Consider the following 23,055-nt stretch of genomic DNA (forward strand, 5'->3'; position numbering starts at 1 on the left):
TAAACTTCACAGTATGTAGAGGAGAATATTTGGAATGCTTGAACCACAGGAATTCGTGGTGGTAGACATAAAGATTATCTAGACTTGGTTATTATGTCATGTATAGATGTATATAGCACTATAAATATATTATTTAATTCAACATATTCAATTATTATGTGTAAGTTAAAATTCAAATTAACCTTGTATGTAGCAGAAAAAATTTCTTAGACTTTATATGTGCTGTTCTCTTCCCTTTGCATTTTGTGACCAAATGGAAGCTCAGTCTGTGAGGATGTGAGCACCAAAGTGATGAAACAGATTTTCTTCTGAGTACCTCACTTTGATGGTTTATTGTTCTAGTGATGCCTCGAGGGATATGACTGGGTTTGAAGTGCAATCAGAATCAAGAAAGCTTTTCTTCCTTTCTGTCTCTCAGGAACCACTTGAGCTAATTAGACAATATTATCCCTGGAGACATTTTTAAAAATAAAATCTGTACCTGTCTTTGCTCATGAAGCTAATGCATTATATTTAATTAATCACTGGGTAGAAAATGATCATGGTAAAATATACTCTCAAGGGTATAAGTGGAGCATGGCCCATATTAAAGTGTATTTCCCAACTATAACATTCATCGGAAACATTTGTATTACAAGTCTTCTTGGGTACAGGCTTAGAGTAAGAGAGCAGTTGCAAGTGAATTATACCAGAGACTGCCCCAAAAAGATCCACACTCGGACACAAAACAGGAGCTACTGTATGCGTACTATAGTACAAACTATAGTTTTTCTGTTTAACATTGCATAGTGTTATAGATAATAATGTAATTCCATCAGGTTACTTTTCTTTTTGTTGTTATACTAGCTATATGGAGTTGGAAAATGACACACAAACTTTGAAATTTATTCTCCTGGGAATTTCAGAGGATCCGCTATGGCAACCATTCCTTTTCGGACTGTTTTTGTTCATGTACCTGGCCACTCTGCTTGGGAACCTGCTCATTATCATTGCCACAGTTACAGATTCCAGTCTACACACGCCCATGTACTTTTTCCTCTCTAACCTGTCCTTTGCTGACATTTGTTTTACCTCTGTTAGCATCCCAAAGATGCTAGTGAATATTCAGACACAGAACAAGGAGATTACATATGAAGGCTGCATTGCTCAGGTGTACTTTTTCATACTGTTTGGAATTTTGGACAACTTTCTTCTAGCTGTGATGGCCTATGACCGATACGTGGCAATCCGTCACCCTCTGCACTATACAGTCATCATGAATCGCCACCTCTGTGGGTTGCTGGTTCTTGGGTCCTGGATCACAACAGTCTTGAATTCCTTGCTACAGAGTTCAATGGCATTGCGGCTGTCTTTCTGTACTGACTTGAAAATTCCCCACTTTCTTTGTGAACTTTATCAACTGGTTCAACTTGCGTGTAATAACACTTTCCCTAATGACATGGTGATGTTCTTTGGAGCTGTACTTGTGGGTGGTGGTCCCCTGGCTGGCATCCTTTACTCATATTCTAAGATAGTTTCCTCCATCCGTGCAATCTCATCAGCACAGGGGAAGTACAAAGCATTTGTCACCTGTGCATCTCATCTCTCAGTTGTTTCATTGTTCTATTCTACACTCTTGGGTGTGTACTTTAGTTCTTTTGTTACCCAAAACTCACAGTCAACTGCACGAGCATCTGTGATGTACAGTGTGGTCACCCCCATGCTGAACCCTTTCATCTACAGTCTGAGGAATAAGGATCTGATGGGAGCTCTCAGAAGACTCTTCAGAAGGAAGCCATGAAGGAGACATTCATCACAAAGTGCATAATGTCTGGGCAGCGAATACAGGCATCACAACTCCAATCAAATAACTCCAGCTAATTTCCTCTTTCAACTTTTCCCCTAGGGTTTTGATTTCTTTTGATGACCTCACTCATCTGTAGAATTGTTAGCACGTTTTTTCTTCTCTGTTGTATCATGTATCATGTCAGTGGCCACCTGTAGATTCTCATCTATTTTACATAGCCATGACTTGTGCTGGTACTTTGGAATAAACTGAACAAAGACTTATGAGGTCTTTGATATGATTTTACTATAGAAGAGATTCTGTGACTGGTTTTTACTACTTTTCTGTTCACCTTTCTATATTGCTGCCTTAATATTTCTTACAGTGTAGACTTCAATGTTATTGCTTTTATATTTGTGTAAGAGCCTAATACTGATTAGGTTGTTGTGTCTATGTTCAATTTTGTGTTCATAAAGCCCATTCTATTCCTTGGTATACAATAGTAGCAAAATATTCTTATAAAATATACATTGGTGTGTACTGGTACCATTTCCTGCCATGATACCTGTTCTAACGACATGCTGATGTACTTTCCAGCTGTGCTCACCCCTTTGTTAGCATCCTCACTCTTTTTCTAAGGTAGCTTCATTGTTCCTAAAACCTTTTGTACAGGAATATAAATTTGCAACATTAATTGTCTTAAGGTGGCTTCCAAGTCAGATAAGATCTTCTATATGTAAATATTTAATCATACATTAAAACCACAGTAATATACTTTGTGATATGGGATATTCTTCTGTATATGTGTTGTTTTTATTAGTTAATGAATAAAGTTGCTCTGACTGATGGCAGGGCTGAATATAGCCAGAATGGAAGGGAGAGAGAGAGAGAGAGAGAGAGAGAGAGAGAGAGAGAGAGAGTCGGCACAGTCTGGGAGACACCATGTAGCTGCCTTAGAAGCAAGAGGTAACAAACCACAAGCCTCGTGGTAAAATACAAAATTATAGAAATGGGTCTCTGCCTCAGCACTGAACAGAAATCTCAAGGTCCAAATCAGGACCAGAAGGAGAGGGAGCACAAGCAAGGAACTCAGGACCGCAAGGGGTGCACCCACACACTGAGACAATGGGGATGTTCTATTGGGAATTCACCAAGGCCAGCTGGCCTGTGTCTGAAAAAGCATGGGATAAAACAGGACTCGCTGAACGTAGCAGACAATGAGGACTACTGAGAACTCAAGAACAATGGCAATGGGTTTTTGATCCTACTGAACGTACTGGCTTTGTGGGAGCCTAGGCAGTTTGGATGCCCACCTTACTAGACCTGGATGGAGGTGGGTGGTCCTTGAACTTCCCACAGGGCAGGAAACCCTGATTGCTCTTTGGACTGACGAGGGAGGGGGACTTGATTGGGGGACGGGGAGGGAAATGGGAGGCAGTGGCGGGGAAAAGACAGAAATCTTTAATAAATAAATAAATTAATAAAAAGGTATAGAAATGGGTTAATTTAAGATGTAAGAGCTATCTAGAAATATGCCTGAACTGTTGGCCAAACAGTGTTGTAATTAATATAATTTCTGTGTGATTATTCAGGTCTGGGTACCCAGGAAACAAACATGCAGTTTCTGTTTGCAACTTTTTATGAAATATACAGTTTATGATGTATGTCTGTTTGTTTCAATGCCAAGCCACAGTGTCCAAACCTAAATCATTTATTAAATGGCCTTAATTATCAGATATGTGTGAAATGGCTTCATTTGCTTTTCTTCTGAAAAATTTCAAGTGCTGGACTGAAGGGATGCTTCAGGGATTAAGATCACTGGCCATTCTTCCAGAGGGTCTGGTTCAATTTACAGTAAAAAAAAAAAAAGTAAAAAAAGAAAGGTAGATATCAACCATCTGTAACTCAAGCTTCTGAGGGCTCTGACATCCTCTATGGACTACATGGGCAATGTGCTCACATGGTGTGTGTGTGTGTGTGTGTGTGTGTGTGTGTGTGTGTGTGTGTGTGTATGCATGAATACACTTCAACACACAAAATAAAAACATGCAAATCTTTAAGACCATTCCAGACCTTCTTACAAATTTCTTCCATTACCCTATAGCAAGAACACTACCCTTTAAATATCTGCTCATGAACATTAATGTTCTGTTAGCGAAAACATATTTAAATATTGTTTTCATTTTCTCATGTTCTGAAATCTCTTCAATGCACACACACAGGAAAGATGTCTTGTGTAAGAACTGCAGTCTTAAGTATACTCACTTCTAAGAAAGAGGCTGGACAGAAGGTATCACTTCATAAACAACCTGTCCTTTCAACTGCAGAACAGCTAGAAGAGAAATCAAACAATGGCCAATTAAAAATAATTACCCTAATGTCAGCTGTGGTTCCCTGCATTTTAATCCCGGCACTCAGGAGGCAGAGGCAGGTGGATCTCTGAGTTTGAGCTCTGCCTGATCTACAGAGTGAGTTCCAGGACAGCCAGGTATAGACAGTGAAACCATGTCTCAAAAAAATAAAACAAGCAAACAAAACCAAAAAGAGTTATATGTAATAAATGTGAACAATTTGATAATTGTTAATATTATCTTTAAATATCAGAGCAAATGTCAAATGTAAGGTGCAATGGGTTGTTCTGAACATTTTCATTGCTGTTTGCATTTGTTAATTGTAGTCGTCAGTCTTCTCCAAATAAATGGTTGAAAATAATGTGCTTCTATTTTCTTACGTAGACATGCATACTGGGAGTCTTTTGAACCTTCCTCGTCTTTGTCTTGACTGTAGTCAGGTCTGAGTCTGGACTTGCTCTGTTAATCTTAGTTGGAATCATTTGGATTTGAGGGCTTGCCTGGATCTAGGCTGGCTGGTGGTGGTCTAGGTCAGGTTATCTGATAGCACATAGTTTGAGCCTATAGCAGGTAGCCTGCTGGTACATCCCACATTATAACAGAGAACAGTAGATCCCCACAGAGGTCCCTTGAATTACATCATAACTTTCAGTGCATCCTTGAAAAGATCAAGGATGAATAAATCGACATGGCACGAGGACATCTCTAACAATGGCTCAATGCAAGTATCATTTTCAATTCAGAACATTCTTACACAGACATTTTAGTCTAAAATTTGAGGGATTATTTCCTCACGTTCACCTACAGTGACTGAATCAATTCTTGAATAAGGCAGTGATATTCAAACTCTGTGTATAGTGACATGCTATAGAAGCTGCATGGCATAAAGTCCCATGTGAGATCCAAATATTCCCTTTCTGCTCCTTAATTCTAGCTCAGTGTTCTTTGAAGGAAGAGCAAAGATTCTTTTGACATTCTAAGCACTGGGCCCCTGACATTTCTCACATATTGATTAGCAGAGTCATTGAAATTTAGTCACTGATATCATCTTAACCTCACTCTTTATTAATGTATATTAATTATATAAAAATGACGATTTCATCATGACATCTTCATATGTGTGCACAATGCAATTTGTCACCCATCTTACGCTAATGGCACGGGAGAGTCAGTATGTGATGGAGACAGGATTGTGGGGAAAGATGGATTTTACTTGCAGGGATTCTTGGGATAATGACATGAAACTGTGTTTGACAAGGTCTCTAAGCACAAAACTTCAGATTCTCTACAGTGTAGGCATGGATCCTCTCACTAGTTCATTCTGTCCCAGTTTCACTTTCCCCTCTTCTGACTCAAGTCTCAATTTTCATAATATTGACTTTACTTGTCTGTACCTGATATTTACTCCACAGTCCTGCTCCTGTGTGGCTTCTTATGATTTCCCTTGTGTTCACATTATCTTATCATCCTCATGTTTGTTAAAATATAATATTCAGTAGATGTGAAGACTATCCTAAAATTCCAAAAGTCTGAAGAAATAGTTTTATAACTTTTCATGCAGAAACACAAAAACCAGTAAACACAGAAACCCAAAGACACGCTGAAATACACAGGGCAGAGCATATAAGAAACATGTGGACACAAGCTGGCAAACACATTAACCCTGACCAGGAAGACTGGAGATCTTTGGGGAAGACAATGTTTGCTTATGCAAGCTTTTCATCTTTGTTCATGCATGCATGCATTTGTATGTGTGCATGTGTGCATGTGTGCACACGTGTCTGTACATGACTATGTGTGTGTATGTGCATGTGTGTGTGTGATTGTGTGTGTATGTGTAAAACAATAGTCAAGGAGAGAAGGCTACCAATTTGAGAGGGAGTGGGGGGTACATACATGGTGTTGGTGGGAACAGACGTGGGAGGACTTGAGGCAGGAAAGTGATATGACTGTATTTTCATTTAAAAATTGTAAAGAACATATTTTAGTAAAAATGAAGCATTCATTTCTTGTTTTCTTGAATACTACATTCACAATGAGAAAAGAATCCTATTTTATCATTTGTAAAACCAAACAGTATGAAGGTGAATATAACTTCTTTAAATTCTGTTGAGTAGTGAATCATGACCTTTTTGGGAGGTCACTAACAGATACCCTGCGTATCAGATATTTACATTACAACACTTTTTAAAAAATTATTTAAAAATTTTTTAAATTATACATACCAACCACAGTTCCCACTTCCTCTCCTTCTTCCCCAGTTCTCCCATCTTCCCCTGATCCTCCACCCACTCCTCAGAAAGAATAAGGTCTCTTATGGGAAGTCAACGAAGTCTGGCATATCAAGCAGGACCCAGGCCCTCTCCACTGTACGAAGGCTGAGCAAGGAATTCCTCCATAGGGAATGGGTTCCAAAAATCCAGTTTATGCACTGAAGAATAAATCCTGGTCCCACTGCCAGTAGCCCCACAGAATGCCTAGGCCACACAACTGTCACCCACATTCAGAGAATCTAGTTTGGTCCTATACAGGATCCCTAGCAATCACTCCAGAGTCAGTGAGCTCCTACTAACTCAGGCCAGCTGTCTCTTTGGGTTTCCCCATCAAGATCTTGACCCCTTTGTTCATATAGTCTCTCCTCCCTCTCTTCGACTGGACTCCAGGAGTTTGGCCCAGTACTTAGCTGTGGGTTTCTGCATCTACTCCATCAGTTACTGGATGAAGGTTCTATGTTGACAATTATGGTGGTAATCAATTTGATTACAGGATTAGGCCAGTTCAGATATCCTCTCCATTATTGCCAGGAATCTTGCTGGGGTCATCCTTATAGGTTCCTGGGAGTTTCCCTAGTACCAAATTTCTCCCTAATCCCATAATGGTTCCCTCTTTCAGGATATCTCTTTCCTTGCTTCTTTCTTTGTCCCTTCCCCCCAGCTCTACAATGCATGTCTCTTTTAGGGTCCTCCTTGTTACCTAACTTCTCAGGGCTTGTGGATTATAGCCCGGTTATACTTTTATTTATATCTAATAGCCACTGATGAGTAAGAACATGCTATGTTTGTCATTCTGGGCCTGGGAACCTCATTCAGTATTTTTTCCTAGTTCCATCCATTTGCCTGCAGATCTCAAGTTGTAACTGTATTTTTACTGCTGATTAATATTCCATTGTAAAAATGTACCATAATTCTTTGACTGAGGGGCATCTAGTTCATTTCCATGTTCTGGTTATTACAAACAATACTGCTACGACACAGTTGGGAAAATGTCCTTGTGGCATGAGTGTGAATACTTTGGGTATTTGCCCAAGAGTGGTATTGCTGTTTCTTGATGTAGATTTATTCCAAATTTTCTGAGAAACTGCCATACTGATTTCCAAAGTGGCTGTACAAATTTGCTCTTCTACCAGCAGTGGAGGAGTGTTCTCCTTACTCCACATCCTCTCTAGCATAAGCTGCCTTAGCCATTCTGACAGGTGTTAAGATGCTGTCTCAGAGTCATTTTGATTTGCATTTTTTTCTGATGATAAAGGATATTGAGCAATTCCTTCAATGTCTTTCAGCGTTTGAGTTTCTTCTATTGAGAATTCTCTGTTTAGATCTGGACCCCATTTTTAAATTGAACTCTTTGATATTTTGGTTTCTAGTTTCTTTAGTTCTTTATGTATTTTAGAGATCAGCCCTTTGTCAGATATGGAGTTGGGGAAGATCTTTTCCTATTCTGCAGGCTACTGTTTGTATTATTGATTGTGTGTCTTGCCTTTCAGAAGCATCTCAGTTTCAGGAGGTCCCTTTTATTAATTTTTGCTCTCAGGGTCTGTGTTACTGGTGTTATATTTAAGAAGCGTTCTCCTGTGCCACTGTGTTCAAGGCCATTTCTTCTATCAGGTTCAGTGTATATGGATTTATGTTGATGTCTTTGATCGACTTGGACTTGAGTTTTGTTAATAAAGATAAATATGGATCTATTTGCATTGTTCTACATATTAATATCCAGTTATGCCAGCAACCTTTGTTGAAGATGCTTTCTTTTTTCCATTGTACAATTTTGGCTTCTTTGCCAAAATTCAGGTATTCATAGGTGTGTGGATTAATCTCAGGGTCTTCAATTCAATTCCATTGATCCACATGTCTGTTTTTATGCAATATCAAGCTGTTTTTATAACTATAGGTCTATACTATATAGTATATAGCTTGAAGTCAGGAATGGTGATGTCTCCAAAGTTTCCTTTATTTTACAGGATTGTTTTGACTGATCGGAGTTTTTCATTTTTTCGTATGAAATGGAGTATTATTCTTTCGAGGTCTTTCAAGAATTGTGATGGGATTTTGATAGGGATTGCATTGAACCTGTAGAATGCTTTTGGTGAGATTGCCATTTTTACTATGTTGGCCCTACCTATCCTGCCTATTTGAGAGCATGGAAGCTCTTTCCATTTTATGATATCTTCTTCAATATTTCTCTTCGGATACTTGAAGTTCTTGTCATATAGCTATTTCACTTTGTTAGTTAGAGTTACTTCAAGATATATTATGTTATTTGTGGCTATTGTAAAGGGTGCGTTTCCATTTCTTTTTCATCCTGTTGATCATTTGTGTATAGGAAGGTGGCAGAATATTTTTTTCAGTTGATCTTTTATCCTGCCACATTGCTGAAGTTTTTTATCAGCTGTAGGAGTTCAAAGTTAGAACTTTTGGGGTCACTTATGCATGCTACCATATCATCTGCAAATAGCAAAAGTTTGAATTCTTACTATCCAATTTGTGTCTCTCTGATCTTTTTCTTGTTTTATTGCTCTAGCTAGAACTTCAAGTACCATATTAAATAGATATAGTAGATATGAAAAAAGTGGACAGTCTAGTCTTGCTCCTGATTTTGAATCACTTTGAGCTTCTCTCATTTTAGTTTGATGTTGACTGTCAAGTTGTATATGCCCCTTATTATGTTTAAGTATGTTCCTTGTATTCCTAATCTCTCCAAGTCCTTTATCATGCAGGAGTGTTGGATTTTGTTGAAGTATTTTTCAGCATCTAATGAGATGATCATGCGATTTTTTTCTTTCAGTTTGTTTATATGGTAGATTACCTTGACAGAATTTTATATTTTGAACCATCCCTGCATCTATGGGGTGAAGCCTACTTGATCATGGTGGATTTTTTTTTGATGTATTCATGGATTCAGTTTGCCATTATTCATTGAGTCTTTTTGTGTCAATATTCATGAGAGAGATTGGTCTGTAATTCTCTTTCTTTGTTCATTCTTTGTGTGGTTTGGATATCAGGTTTGGAACTGTAGTCTCATAAACGACTTTTGAAATGTTCCTTCTGTTTCTATTGTGTGGAACAATTTGAGGAGTATTGGTATTAATTATTTGAATTTTTGCAAAATTCTGCACTGAAATCTTCTGGCCCTAGGCTTTGTTTGTTGTTGTTGTTGTTTGGGAGACTTTTTAATAATTGCTTCTATTCCTTAGGTCTATTTCAGTTGTTTATCTGGTCTTGATTCAACTTGGGTAAACTGTACCTATCCAAAAAATTATCCATTTCTTTTAGTTTTGCCATATTTGTAGAGTGCACGTTTTTGAAGTATGACCCCAGCTAAGATTCCTAGCAGTATTGGAGAGGATGCCTGAACTGGCCTAACTCTGTAATCAGATTGATTATCACCCTAATTTCAACATAAAACCTGTAGGGGAAGGCCAGCCAATCACCTTGCTTGAAGGGCGGGATCCCCTTAAGGCTAATATTTACTTATAAATTTTGCGGGTGTGCTCCCCGCCTTCCCTTCTGTTTTCCTGCTCTCCGCTGGAACCTTGGTTTTGTAAGTCCTCCCCTTATTAAAGCTGAATATTTTATAATAAATTCTATCTGCCGTTCTTTCACGCCGTAACATTTTGGCACCCTAACTTGCGGCTTTTTGCCTCCGCCCCTGAGGGAGGCCCCGCGGTGCAGGGGCCTCTCTCCTCTCCACTGTGCTGAAGATTCGGCTTTGAACTTTAGATTGAGAGAATGCTTGAATTCAGCAGGTCTCCCAACGCACAATTTTTTTTTTTTTGGTTTTTCTTTTTTTTTTTTTTTTGATTTTTCTCAGTTTTTATTTTATTTTAATGAGCTTCCTGAGGATAATAAATATAGTTTGACAACTGATTTAATTAAAAATGTAAAGGACCTTCACAATATAGGTAATATTTTTGGAAACCACCGAATGAATAAGTTAATTGCTTGGCAGCCTTTTGCACTCTGTTGGCATTCTAGTGGCAAACTTAATAAATACTCTCTCATACAGACAAATGTCCATCATTTTCTGAAGCACATTTTTTTTGGTTTTTCGAGACAGGGTTTCGCTGTGGCGTTGGAGCCTGTCCTGGAACTAGCTCTTGTAGACCAGGCTGGTCTCGAACTCACAGAGATCCGCCTGCCTCTGCCTCCCGAGTCCAGCGCACAAGTTTTTCAGGAGCTGCCCACCCTCTCAGCCGCCCCTGCGCACTGCACTCTCTCTTCCTGAGGGCCGCTGCTGAATGAGAACAGCCCCCAAACGTCCTAGTTAGTTCCCCCTGTGTCGCAGCTCACTGCCTGGGTCCTGTCTTCCCGGCACTTGAGAGCAAGTTTCACAGCGTGCTCCAGGCCCAGTAGCCAGGCACCCGGCTGTTTAGTACACAGTGCGGCTGGGAGGCTCCAGAGCCTCCTGATTTTCCCAACGCTTGCAACAGAGCGCAGGACACACGTGACTTGGGCTCGAGCGCGCTAACCTCTCCCCGCCTGTCTTGGCTGAGTTTCCCAGCGTTTGAGCTTGGTTGGCAGCAGTACAGCTGCGGCTGAACGAGCGCAACCCCCTAGCCAGCGGTTACTGCCGGCACCTGCAGTCGCGGGAGTAAGGCAGGAGGACCGCAGGGCACGTGTCTCGATCCGAGTGTGCTCCCTCGATCACTCTAATCTCTCAGGCAGTGTCATCCACATCTGCCTCAGCTGAGTCTGGCTTCAGCTCTGCCCAGTTTTCTGGCCCTCCCACTGCTGTTTACAGCCATACTCTAATTCACACAGCACACAGGCTGCAGTTTAACTTCCAGTTTTGAGTATTTATTTCAGACCGGCTCTGACTTCCCAGCCACGTGAATTCAGGTGCACCCCACCATCTACTGGCAGGTAACGGTCATTAGAGGTAAAATTTTCTTTTAATCAATCAATCAATCAATCAATCAATAAGGATGAATAAATAAAAATAAATACAGATTTGATTGAAAATGTCTGATAATGTCACCATTGAAGGCTTCTACAGCCTATTTAATTACACCATGGCTGATATATTGCAGGACACATATGATATTCCAATAGGGCTTGGAATATTTTCGTTTTTGTTTTTTTCGTTACAACATGGTTAGACAATAAAAAGATGATAAAGTTCTTACAAGACGAATCCTGGATTCTTAGGGCAGAGATTGAATGCTTAAAAACAATTCAGACTAACAACAACCTCCTCAAGAAAGAGTTTGAAGTTCTCAAGGAAGACAATAGATCTTTGTCTAACATGATTCTGTCAACTGAGCAAAATTTAGAGAAGGTACAGTCTGATATTAAGGGAAGATTCGCTACTATGGAGGAGGGAGCAGCTGATCTGGACTGTAAACTTCAGTCCCTATCTGTAGGAACTGAAACATTAACTGAGAGAATTAAAACTGCTGAATGTAACAATCGGATTTTGTCTAAAGGATATGACAGATTGGCTGATAGATTATCAATACAAGAAGGCACAATTCATGCCATGAAAATTTTATCCAAAGATGAGATATTATCTGTAATGGACAAATTTCATACCTTAGAATCCTCAATGAAGGCTTTGGAACATAATTCTGGACAGGAGATTCAGGCCTTGCAGAAGACAATGGTAAACAGATTTGAAAAGATTGAGGAAATTCTAAATTCTGATGAAGAGGAGCAAAAGATAGAAAGGCAAATTTTAACTCCATCAGTGAGTAAAACTCTCCGGGATAATTCCCACAAAGCTCTATCTAAAGCTCTACCTGCATTTCCAGTAATAACAACAGAGAAAGTGATTGGTTCCAGATTGATCAATTGTTAATTGGTAGTGTGCTGCAAGCCTCTGAATTTCATAAAAAATCATGTTAATAGCAAAGGCTTGAAGAAAGAGTTTTCTATTACATGGCAACAAGCTAAGGAGATTGTAAAGAAATGCCCTACTTGCTCTTTCTATAATCAAACACCACTGACTGCAGGGGCTAATCCAAAGGGCACTCAAAGGAATGAAATCTGGCAGATGGATGTGTTCCACTTTGCAGAATTTGGCAAACTAAAATATGTACACCACACCATTAACACTTATTCAGGTTTTCAATGGGCAAATGCTTTAGGCACAGAAAAAGCTGATTCAGTAATCACTCATTTATTAGAAGTTATGGCCATCATGGGTATACCTACACAAAAAAGATGGATAGTGGTCCAGCTTAATGTTTATAGGAAAATGAAATGGTTTTTTGCTTATTATAATATTAAGCATGTTACAGGTATACCATACAATCCTACAGGTCAAGCAGTCATAGAAAGATCAAATCAAACTATAAAGGATATGTTAAACAAACAGAAAGGGGTGGAAAACACCCCCAGAAATAGGTTACATAATGCTTTATTAACTTTGAATTTTCTCATTGCTAATGAGAAGGGAACAACGGCTGCAGAAAGACATTGGATAATGGAAAAGTCTGCTAAACTAAATCAACCAGTTTATTTCAAGGATGTGCTGATCTCACAATGGAAGCCAGGAGATGTGCTGCGTTGGGGAAGGGGTTTTGCTCTTGTCTCCACTGGAGAGGAAAAATTGTGGATACTGTCAAAATTAATAAAGGTTCGGTTTCAAGAGGAGAAGCCCCTTGGAAAAGATAAATAACAATTCATTCACAAGGATGGCGATCATACTGATGGTAAGAAATACATATAGGTTGGGGGCAGGGTTCTTTTCTTATCTCCACAGTAAGACACTCATCTTCAAAGAATTTAAGGGACCCTGAATATTTAGATACTGATGGCTGGAAACTAGTTACAACCCACTATGATTAGCAATAAAACTGAATAGATTATGTAAGCATGAATTTTTTAATATGTCTTATTAAGCATTTCTTTATAAATATGTAAGAGCTGGTTTTGGAGTTGGACTATGGCTCAGTCCCTCTTCAATTCCAAGCCTGTTGATAAGAGATATCTCAGAGTTTCTGTCTCAGGTCAGGAGCCATGATATGGGACAGAATAAGAATAATAATATACTTGATAAACTTTCTTTGCCTTTCCTCATATCTGTGTCTTTCTTTATATGTCAGTATATGTCTTTGTAGTTAATGTTTAAATTTCCCGCAACAAACAACAAATTTTCCTACAATAATCTTTAAAGTTTCCAGGATGAAGATGGGGCCCCACAACATCAACTCAACCTGGTTATTATGACATCATAATTTTTTTAGCACTAAAATTATACCTGTGTTTTGGTACCAACTGCAAAAGGCAGTTTTGAATGGTGCACATTTTTGACAACACTCTGGCCGGACCTCCTCGAAACACTCAGAGGCTAGTTACAATTTTCTTAGACCAAATGTTATTATGGGAATTTTACCGTCATTTGCTTTCATAGGACCCCTTAAGAAGAATGTCGCCCCTATGTCAGCTGGAAGCAATCTTAGAGGACGATGTCCCCACTCCCAACAGGAGTTTGCCCTCAGGATTAGGGACATCATTTAGTGGTTGGTATAGGGTTGAGGGGATGGGGGAGGTATTTTATGGGATTAGGGGTACTTTCATGAAAAAAAAGGGGATTAACTGGTTTGATGGGATGATTGGTATTTGTGAATTACTGTTTTTAGAAAATTGTATTGGTACTAATTCTTTTTTTTATTTTTTTTTTATTGAGAAAAAAAAATTCCGCCTCCTCCCAGCCTCCCACTCCTCCCCCCTCCCCCCACTCCTCTCTCCCTCCCCCCACTTCTCTCCCCCTCCCTCTCCAGTCTGAAGAGCAGTCAGGGTTCCCTGCCCTGTGGAAAGTCCAAAGTCCTCCCCCCTCCATCCTGGTCTAGGAAGGAGAACATCCAAACTGGCTAGGCTCCCACAAAGCCAGAACATGAAGTAGGATCAAAACCCAGTGCCATTGTCCTTGGCTTCTCATCAGCCCTCATTGTTCGCCATGTTCAGAGAGTCTGGTTTTATCCCCTGCTTTTTCGGTCACAGTCCAGCTGGCCTTGGTGAGCTCCCAGTAGATCAGCTCCACTGTCTCAGTGGGTGGGTGCACCCCTTGTGGTCCTGACTTCTTTGCTCATGTTCTCCCTCCTTCTGTTCCTCATTGGGACCTTGGGAGTTCAGTCCAGTGCTCCAGTGTGGGTCTCTGTCTCTATCTCCATCCATCACCAGATGAAGGTTCTATGATGATATGCAAAATATTCATCAGTATGGCTATAGGATAGGATCATTTCAGGTTCCCTATCCTCAGCTGCCCCAGGAACTAACTGGGGACCTCGCCTTGGGCACCTGGAAGCCCCTCTAGGTCCAAGTCTCTTGCCAACCCTAAGATGGCTCCCTTAATTAAGATATGTGCTTCCAAGCTCCCCTATCCAACCTTCCTTTATCCCAATCATCCAGTTGCCCTAGTTCTCCCCATCCTACCCTTCTCACTTTTCTCTCCCCATCTCCCCTTACCACCCTCCCACCCCACCCTTAAGATCCCGATTTTTGCCTGGCAATCTTGTCTACTTCCCATACCCAGGAGGATAGCTGTATGTTTTTCTTTGGGTTCACCTTCTTATCTACCTTCTTTAGGATAACAAATTATAGACTCACTGACCTTTATTTATGGCTAGAACCCAATTATGAGTGAGTATATCCCTTGTTCATCTTTTTGGGTCTGGGTTACCTCACTCAGGATACTATTTTCTCTTTCCATCCATTTGCATGCAAAATTTGAGAAGTGGGCTCTTAGTGCTATGAACTTTCCTCTCAGAACTGCTTTCATAGTGTCCCATAAGTTTGAGTAGGTTGTTTCTTTATTTTCATTGAATTCAAGGAAGACTTTGATTTCTTTCTTTATTTCTTCCTTGATCCAGGTGTGGTTCAGTTTCCATGAGTTTGTAGGCTTTCTGGGGGTAGCATTGTTGTTGAATTCTAACTTTAATCCATGGTGGTCTGATAAGATACAGGAGGTTACGAATATTTTTTTTTTGGTTTTTTTTTTTTAATTTATTTATTTATTAAGGATTTCTGCCTCGTCCCCACAACCGCTTCCCATTTCCCTCCCCCTCCCCCTGATCAAGTCCCCCTCCCTCATCTGCTCGAAGAGCAATCAGGGTTCCCTGACCTGTGGGAAGCCCAAGGACTGCCCACCTCTATCCAGGTCTCGTAAGGTGAGCATTCAAACTGCCTAGGCTCCCACAAAGCCAGTACGTGCAGTAGGATCAAAAACCCACTGCAATTGTTCTTGAATTCTCAGTATTCCTCATTGTCCGCTATGTTCAGCTAGTCCGGATTTATCCCATGCTTTTTCAGACCTAGGCCAGCTGGCCTTGGTGAGATCCCAATAGAACATCCCCATTGTCTTAGTGTGTGGGTGCACCCCTTGTGGTCCTGAGTTCCTTGCTCGTGCTCCGTCTCCTTCTGCTCCTGATTTGGACCTTGAGATTTCTGTCCAGTGCTCCCGTGTGGGTCTCTGTCTCTGTCTCCTTTCATCGCCTGATGAAGGTTAATATTCCTGAGGATGCCTATGTGTTTGTCTTTGGATTCGCCTTATTTAGCTTCTCTAGGAACATGGATTATAAGCTCAATGTCCTTTATTTATGGCTAGAAACCAAATATGAGTGAGTACATCCCATGTTCCTCTTTTTGGGTCTGGCTTACCTCACTCAGGATAGTGTTTTCTATTTCCATCCATTTGTATGCAAAATTCAAGAAGTCCTTGTTTTTTACTGCTGAGTAATACTCTAATATGTATATATTCCATACTTTCTTCATCCATTCTTCCGTTGAAGGGCATCTAGGTTGTTTCCAGGTTCTGGCTATTACAAACAATGCTGCCATGAACATAGTTGAGCATATACTTTTGTTGTATGATAGGGCCTCTCTTGGGTATATTCCCAAGAGTGGTATTGCTGGATCCAGGGGTAGGTTGATCCCGAATTTCCTGAGAAACCGAAACATTGCTTTCCAGAGTGGTTGCACAAGTTTGCATTCCCACCAGCAATGGGTGATTGTACCCCTTTCTCCACAACCTCTCCAGCAAAGGCTATCATTGGTGTTTTTTATTTTAGCCATTCTGACAGGTGTAAGGTGGTATCTTAAAGTTGTCTTGATTTGCATTTCCCTGATCGCTAAGGAAGTTGAGCATGACCTTAAGTATCTTTTGGCCATTTGAACTTCTTCTGTTGAGAATTCTCTGTTCAGCTCAGTGCCCCATTTTATAATTGGGTTGATTAGCCTTTTACGGTCTAGTTTCTTGAGTTCTTTATATATTTTGGAGATCAAACTTTTGTCAGTTGCAGGGTTGGTGAAGATCTTCTCCCAGTCAGTGGGTTGTCTTTTTGTCTTAGTGACAGTGTCCTTTGCTTTACAGAAGCTTCTCAGCCTCAGGATGTCCCATTTATTCAATGATGCCCTTAGTGTCTGTGCTGCTGGGGTTATACATAGGAAGTGGTCTCCTGTGCCCATGTGCTGTAGAGTACTTCCCACTTTCTCCTCTATCAGGTTCAGTGTGTTCGGACTGATATTGAGGTCTTTAATCCATTTGGATTTGAGTTTTGTGCATGGTGATAGATATGGATCTATTTTCATTCGTCTACAGATTGACATCCAGTTTTGCCAGCACCATTTGTTGAAGATGCTCTCTTTTTTCCATTGTATACTTTTAGCTCCTTTATCGAAGATCAGGTGTTCATAGGTTTGTGGGTTAATGTCAGGGTCTTCTATTCGATTCCATTGGTCGACTTCTCTGTTTTTATGCCAATACCAAGCTGTTTTCAATACTGTAGCTCTGTAATAGAGTTTGAAGTCAGGGATGGTAATGCCTCCAGACAATCCTTTATTGTATAAGATTGTTTTGGCTATCCTGGGTTTTTTGTTTTTCCATATAAAGTTAATTATTGTCTTCTCCAGATCTGTGAAGAATTTTGATGGGATTTTGATGGGGATTGCATTGAATCTATAGATTGCTTTTGGTAGAATTGCCATTTTTACTATGTTGATCCTCCCAATCCAAGAGCAAGGGAGGTCTTTCCATTTTCTGGTGTCTTCTTCAATTTCTTTCTTCAAAGACTTATAGTTCTTGTCAAGTAGATCTTTCACTTCCTTGGTCAGGGTTACCCCAAGGTATTTTATGCTATTTGTGGCTATCGTGAAAGGTGATGCTTCTCTGATTTCCCTCTCTGCTTCCTTATCCTTAGTGTATAGGAACGCAACTGATTTTTTGGAGTTGATCTTGTATCCTGCCACATTACTAAAGCTGTTTATCAGCTGTAGGAGTTCTTTGGTAGAATTTTTGGGGTCGCTTATGTACACTATCATATCATCTGCAAATAATGAAAGCTTAACTTCTTCCTTTCCAATACGAATCCCCTTGATCTCCTTATGTTGTCTTATTGCTATTGCTAGAATTTCAAGCACTATATTGAAGAGGTATGGAGAGAGTGGACATCCTTGTCGTGTTCCTGATTTTAGTGGGATGGCTTTGAGTTTTTCTCCGTTTAATTTAATGTTAGCTGTTGGCTTGCTGTAAATAGCTTTTATTATATTTAGGTAGGACCCTTGTATCCCTATTCTCTCCAAGACCTTTATCATAAAGGGGTGTTGAATTTTGTCGAATGCTTTTTCAGCATCTAGTGAAATGATCATATGGTTTTTTTCTTTCAGTTTATTTATATGGTGGATTACATTGATAGATTTGCGTATGTTGAACCAGCCCTGCATCTCTGGGATGAAGCCTACTTGATCATAATGGATAATTTTTCTTATGTGTTCTTGGATTCGGTTTGCCAGTATTTTATTGAAAATTTTTGCGTCGATGTTCATGAGTGAGATCGGTCTGTAATTCTCTTTCTTGGTTGGGTCTTTTTGTGGTTTTGGTATCAGGGTAACTGTAGCTTCATAAAAGGAATTTGGCAATGACTCTTCTGATTCTATATTGTGAAATACATTAAGGAGTATAGGTATTAGTTCTTCTTGGAAGTTCTGGTAGAATTCTGCATTGAAACCATCTGGTCCTGGGCTTTTTTTCGAAGGGAGATTTTTGATAACCATTTCTAATTCTTCGCGAGAAACCGGTCTATTTAGACCATTCACCTGGTCTTGGTTTAGCTTTGGTATATGATACTTATTTAAAAAAATGTCCATTTGTTTGTATTTTCCAGTTTTGTGGCATACAGGCTTTTGTAGTAAGATCTAATGATTCTCTGAATTTCCTCTGTGTCTGTGGTTATGTCCCCCTTTTCATTTCTGATCTTATTTATTTGCGTGTTCTCTCTCTGTCGTTTAATTAGTTTGGATAGGGGTTTGTCGATCTTGTTGATTTTCTCCAAGAACCAGCTTTTTGTTTCATTGATTCTTTGGACTGTTTTCTGTGTTTCTATTTTGTTGATTTCAGCCCTCAGTTTTATTATTTCCAGTCTTCTACTTCTCCTGGGCGCGTCTGCTTCTTTTTTTTCTAGAGCTTTCAGGTGTGTTTTTAAGTCCCCATTGTATGCATTCTCCGTTTTCTTTAAGTGGGCACTTAGTGCTATGAACTTTCTTCTTAGCACTGCTTTCATTGTGTCCCATAGGTTTGAGTATGTTGTCCCTTTATTTTCATTAAATTCAAGGAAGATTTTAATTTCTTTCTTGATTTCTTCCTTGACCCAGGTGTGGTTCAGTAGTTGACTGTTCAGTTTCCATGAGTTTGTCGGTTTTTTGGGGGCAGCGTGGTTGTTGCCTTCTAACTTTAATCCGTGATGATCTGATAAGACACAGGTGGACACTGATATTTTTTTGTATCTGTGGAGGTTTCCTTTGTTTCCGAGTATGTGGTCAATTTTTGAGAAGGTTCCATGAGCTGCAGAGAAGAAGGTATATTCTTTCCTATTTGGGTGGAATGTTCTATAGATGTCTGTTAAGTCCATTTGCTTCATTACCTCCAATAATTCTCTTAATTCTCTATTAGGTTTCTGTCTGATTGACCTGTCCCTTGGAGAGAGAGGTGTGTTGAAGTCTCCTACTACTAGTGTGTGTGGTTTGATGTCTGCCTTGAGTTGTAGTAATATTTCTTTTACATAAGTAGGTGCTTTTATATTGGGGGCGTATATATTCAGGATTGAGACGTCCTCCTGATGAATTGTTCCTGTTATGAGTATAAAGTGACCGTCTCGGTCTCTTCTGATTGATTTTAGTTTGAAGTCAGTTTTGTTAGAAATTAGTATGGCCACACCTGCTTTTTTCTTAGGACCATTTGCTTGAAAGACCTTTTCCCAACCCTTTACTCTGAGTAGGTGCCTGTCTTTGTGGTTGAGATGTGTTTCTTGCAAACAGCAGAATGTTGGATCCTGTTTTCGTATCCAATCTTTTAGCCTGTGCCTTTTTATAGGTGAATTGAGCCCATTAATATTAAGTGATATTAATGACCAGTGGTTGTTTACTCCGGTTATTCTTATTGCTTTTGGTAGTAGAGATTGTGTGTCTCCCTTCTTTGAGATGTGCTCGTGAAGGGTCATTAGATGCCTGGGTTATTGTAGGCAGTGTTGGCAGTGTTGGATTCCTTGGGTTGCGATTTTCCTTCTATTACTTTCTGTAGTGCTGGATTTGTGGCTACGTATTGTTTAAATTTGTTCTTATCCTGGAATGTCTTGTTTTCTCCATTGATAATGAACGATAGCTTGGCTGGGTATAGTAGTTTGGGTTTGCATCCATGGTCTCTTAGCTTCTGCAGAACCTCTATCCAGGACCTTCTGGCTTTCATAGTTTCCATCGAGAAGTCAGGTGTAAGTCTGATCGGTTTACCTTTATAAGTTACTTGCCCTTTTTCTTTTGCAGCTCTTAATATTCTTTCTTTAACCTGTATATTTTGTGTTTTGATTATTATATGGCGAGGAGATGTTTTTCTTTGATCCAGTCTGTTTGGTGTTCTGTATGCTTCTTGAATATTTAAATGAATATCTTTCTTTAAGTTGGGAAAGTTTTCTTCCATAATTTTGTTGAAAATATTTTCTGGGCCTTTGAGCTGTGACTCTTCTCCTTCTTCTATTCCTATTATTCTTAGGTTTGGTTTTTTTATTGTGTCCCATAGTTCCTGAATGTTTTGTGTTGAGAATTTGTTGGCTTTGCTGTTTTCTTTGATCTGTTCGTTTATTTTCTCTATGGTGTCCTCAGCATCTGAGAGTCTTTCTTCTAGCTCTTGTATTCTATTGATTATGCTTGTTTCTGTAGACTCTGCTCGTTGGCCTAGATTTTCCATATCCAGCTGGTCCTCAGTTTGTATTTTCTTCTTTGCCTTCATTTCAGTTTTCAATTCTTGAACTGTTTCCATTACCTGCTTGATGGTTTTTTCTTGGTTTCCCAGGGTATCATGTACGTATTTACTCATTTCTTCAAACTTTTTGTTATACTTCTCATCCATTTCTATAAGGGCATTTTTTACATGTTGTTTAAGGGACTCTATTATCTTCATAAAGTCGATTTTTTCCACTTCTTCTGTGTTAGGTTGTTCAAATACTTCTGTTGTAAGATCATTGGGTTCTGATGTTTTCATGTTGTTTTTCGGATTATTGGGTGAATTCTTGCCTTGGCGCCTGCCCATTTCCTCCTATTGATCCTATCCAATGGGTCCTTTAAAAACCGGATCAGGTTTCCCTGCTGGCCAAGGGCTCCGCTTACAAAATGCCCTCACTCTCTTTCGTGGTTCCTGCTGCAGGCCAAGAACCCTCTCACCCCTCAGAAGGATCTTCAGGACAGGACCAGGCTCCCCTTGTGCCAGTGACCTGGCCAACCAAAAGCCTACCTCTTTGATTCAATTGTAGTAGGGCGAACTGCTCTCCTTATTGCATGCCTGTCCCCGCCGCTTGGGTCTGCCGCTGTGCTGGTCCCCGAAAGCCTCTTCCTGTATGTGGTGTTGCGCCGCTCCGCCTCTGCGCGTCTGGCCGCCGCGCCGCTCCGCCTCTGCGCGTCTCACGAATATTTTTTGTAACTGTGGAAGTTTGCTTTGTTACCGAGTATGTGGTCAATTTTCGAGAAAGTTCCATGAGCTGCAGAGAAGAAGGTATATTCTTTCCTATTTGGGGGGAATGTTCTATAGATGTCTGTTAAGTCCATTTGATTCATTACCTCCATTAATTCTCTTATTTCTCTGTTAGGTTTCTGTCTGAATGACCTGTCCATTGGTGAAAGAGAAGTGTTGAAGTCTCCTACTGTTAGTGTATGCCATTTGATGGCAGCCTTGAGTTTTAGTAATGTTTCTTTTATGTACGCGGGTGCTTTTATATTAGGGGCATAGATATTCAGGATTGAGACTTCATCCTGATGAATTGTTCCTGTTATGAGTATAAAATGTCCCTCTCTATCTCTTCTGATTGATTTAAGTTTGAAGTCCAGTTTGTTAGAAATTAGTATGGCCACACCTGCTTGTTTCTTGGGTCCATTTGCTTGATAAACCTTTTCCCTGCCCTTTACTCTAAGTAGGTGCCTGTCTTTGTGGTTGAGGTGTGTTTCTTGTAAACAGTAGAATGTTGGATCCTGTTTTCGTATCCAATCTTTTAGCCTGTGCCTTTTTATAGGTGAGTTGAGTCCATTGACATTAAGTGATATTAATGACCAGTGGTTGTTAACTCCAGTCACTTTTTTAGTAGTAGAGTTTGTGTGTTTCCCTTCTTTGAGTTGTGCTGGTGAAGGGTCTCTAGGTGTTTGAGTTATTGTGGTCATTGTTGGACTCCTTGGTTTGTGATTTTCCTTCTATTACTTTGTGTAAGGCTGGATTTGTGGCTACGTATTGTTTAAATTTCTTTTTATCCTGGAAAATTTTGTTTTCTCCATTTATAGTGAACTAAAGCTTGGCTGGGTACAGTAGTCTGGGCTTGCATCCATGGTCTCTTAGTTTCTGAAGTACATCTATCCAGGACCTTCTGGCTTTCATGGTTTCCATAGAGAAGTCAGTTGTAAGTCTGATAGGTTTACCCTTATAAGTAACTTGACCCTTTTCCTTTGCAGCTCTTAATATTCTTTCTTTATTCTGTATGTTTTATGTTTTGATTATTATATGGTGAGGAGATTTTTTTTTGGTCCAGTCTATTCGGTGTTCTGTATGCTTCTTGAACCTTCGTAGGAATATCTTTCTTTAGGTTGGGAAAGTTTTCTTCTATAATTTTATTAAATATATTTTCTGGACCGTTGAGCTGTACTTCCTCTCCTTCTTCTATCCCAATTTTTCTTAGGTTTGGTCTTTTTATTGTGTCCCAGATTTCCTGAATGTTTTGTGATGAGAATTTGTTGGTTTTGCTGTTTTCTTTGATCAGTGTGTTTATTTTCTCTATGGTATCTTCAGTGTCTGACAATCCGCCCCTGGATAGCACACACTTACCCGTCCAGATGGGATTCCTCAGCAACTACTGGTACTGATTCTTGTATATTGATATATTGAATATTGAATGTATGCTTCTACCTCTACCTATTGTATAAGAGTATGTTTATACCTCTGTTTATATTGTATTGACATATTTACCATATTGCAATGTACATTTTTACCTCTGATATTATTTATGTAATGACATTGTTTGCAGTTGGAGATCATTGTCCTCATATATTGCACAGTTGTTTATTCTCTTAGTCTTCAAGTTAGATAGGTTTGGAGAATTATAGGTTTGTCATATTTATATTTAGGATAATCAGGTTTTTTAGATACATAGAGATTATATTTAGTATAGATAGTATAATCTTCAACCTCTTCGAAAAGCTG

General features: G+C 39.6%; 1 protein-coding gene across 1 annotated transcript; it reads left to right on the plus strand.

Moving 5' to 3' along the window:
- The first annotated feature begins 850 nt into the window (after window positions 1–850).
- On the plus strand, window positions 851–1,780 carry LOC121464699 (olfactory receptor 19-like). Its single transcript, XM_041677723.1, has one exon. It carries the CDS (start codon window positions 851–853, stop codon window positions 1,778–1,780), a length of 930 nt encoding a protein of 309 aa, XP_041533657.1.
- Window positions 1,781–23,055: the final 21,275 nt, after the last annotated feature.

This window comes from Microtus oregoni, unplaced genomic scaffold, assembly GCF_018167655.1.
Source record: "Microtus oregoni isolate MIOR12 unplaced genomic scaffold, Mior012 000029F_ref0000214, whole genome shotgun sequence".
NCBI classification, from domain to species: domain Eukaryota; kingdom Metazoa; phylum Chordata; class Mammalia; order Rodentia; family Cricetidae; genus Microtus; species Microtus oregoni.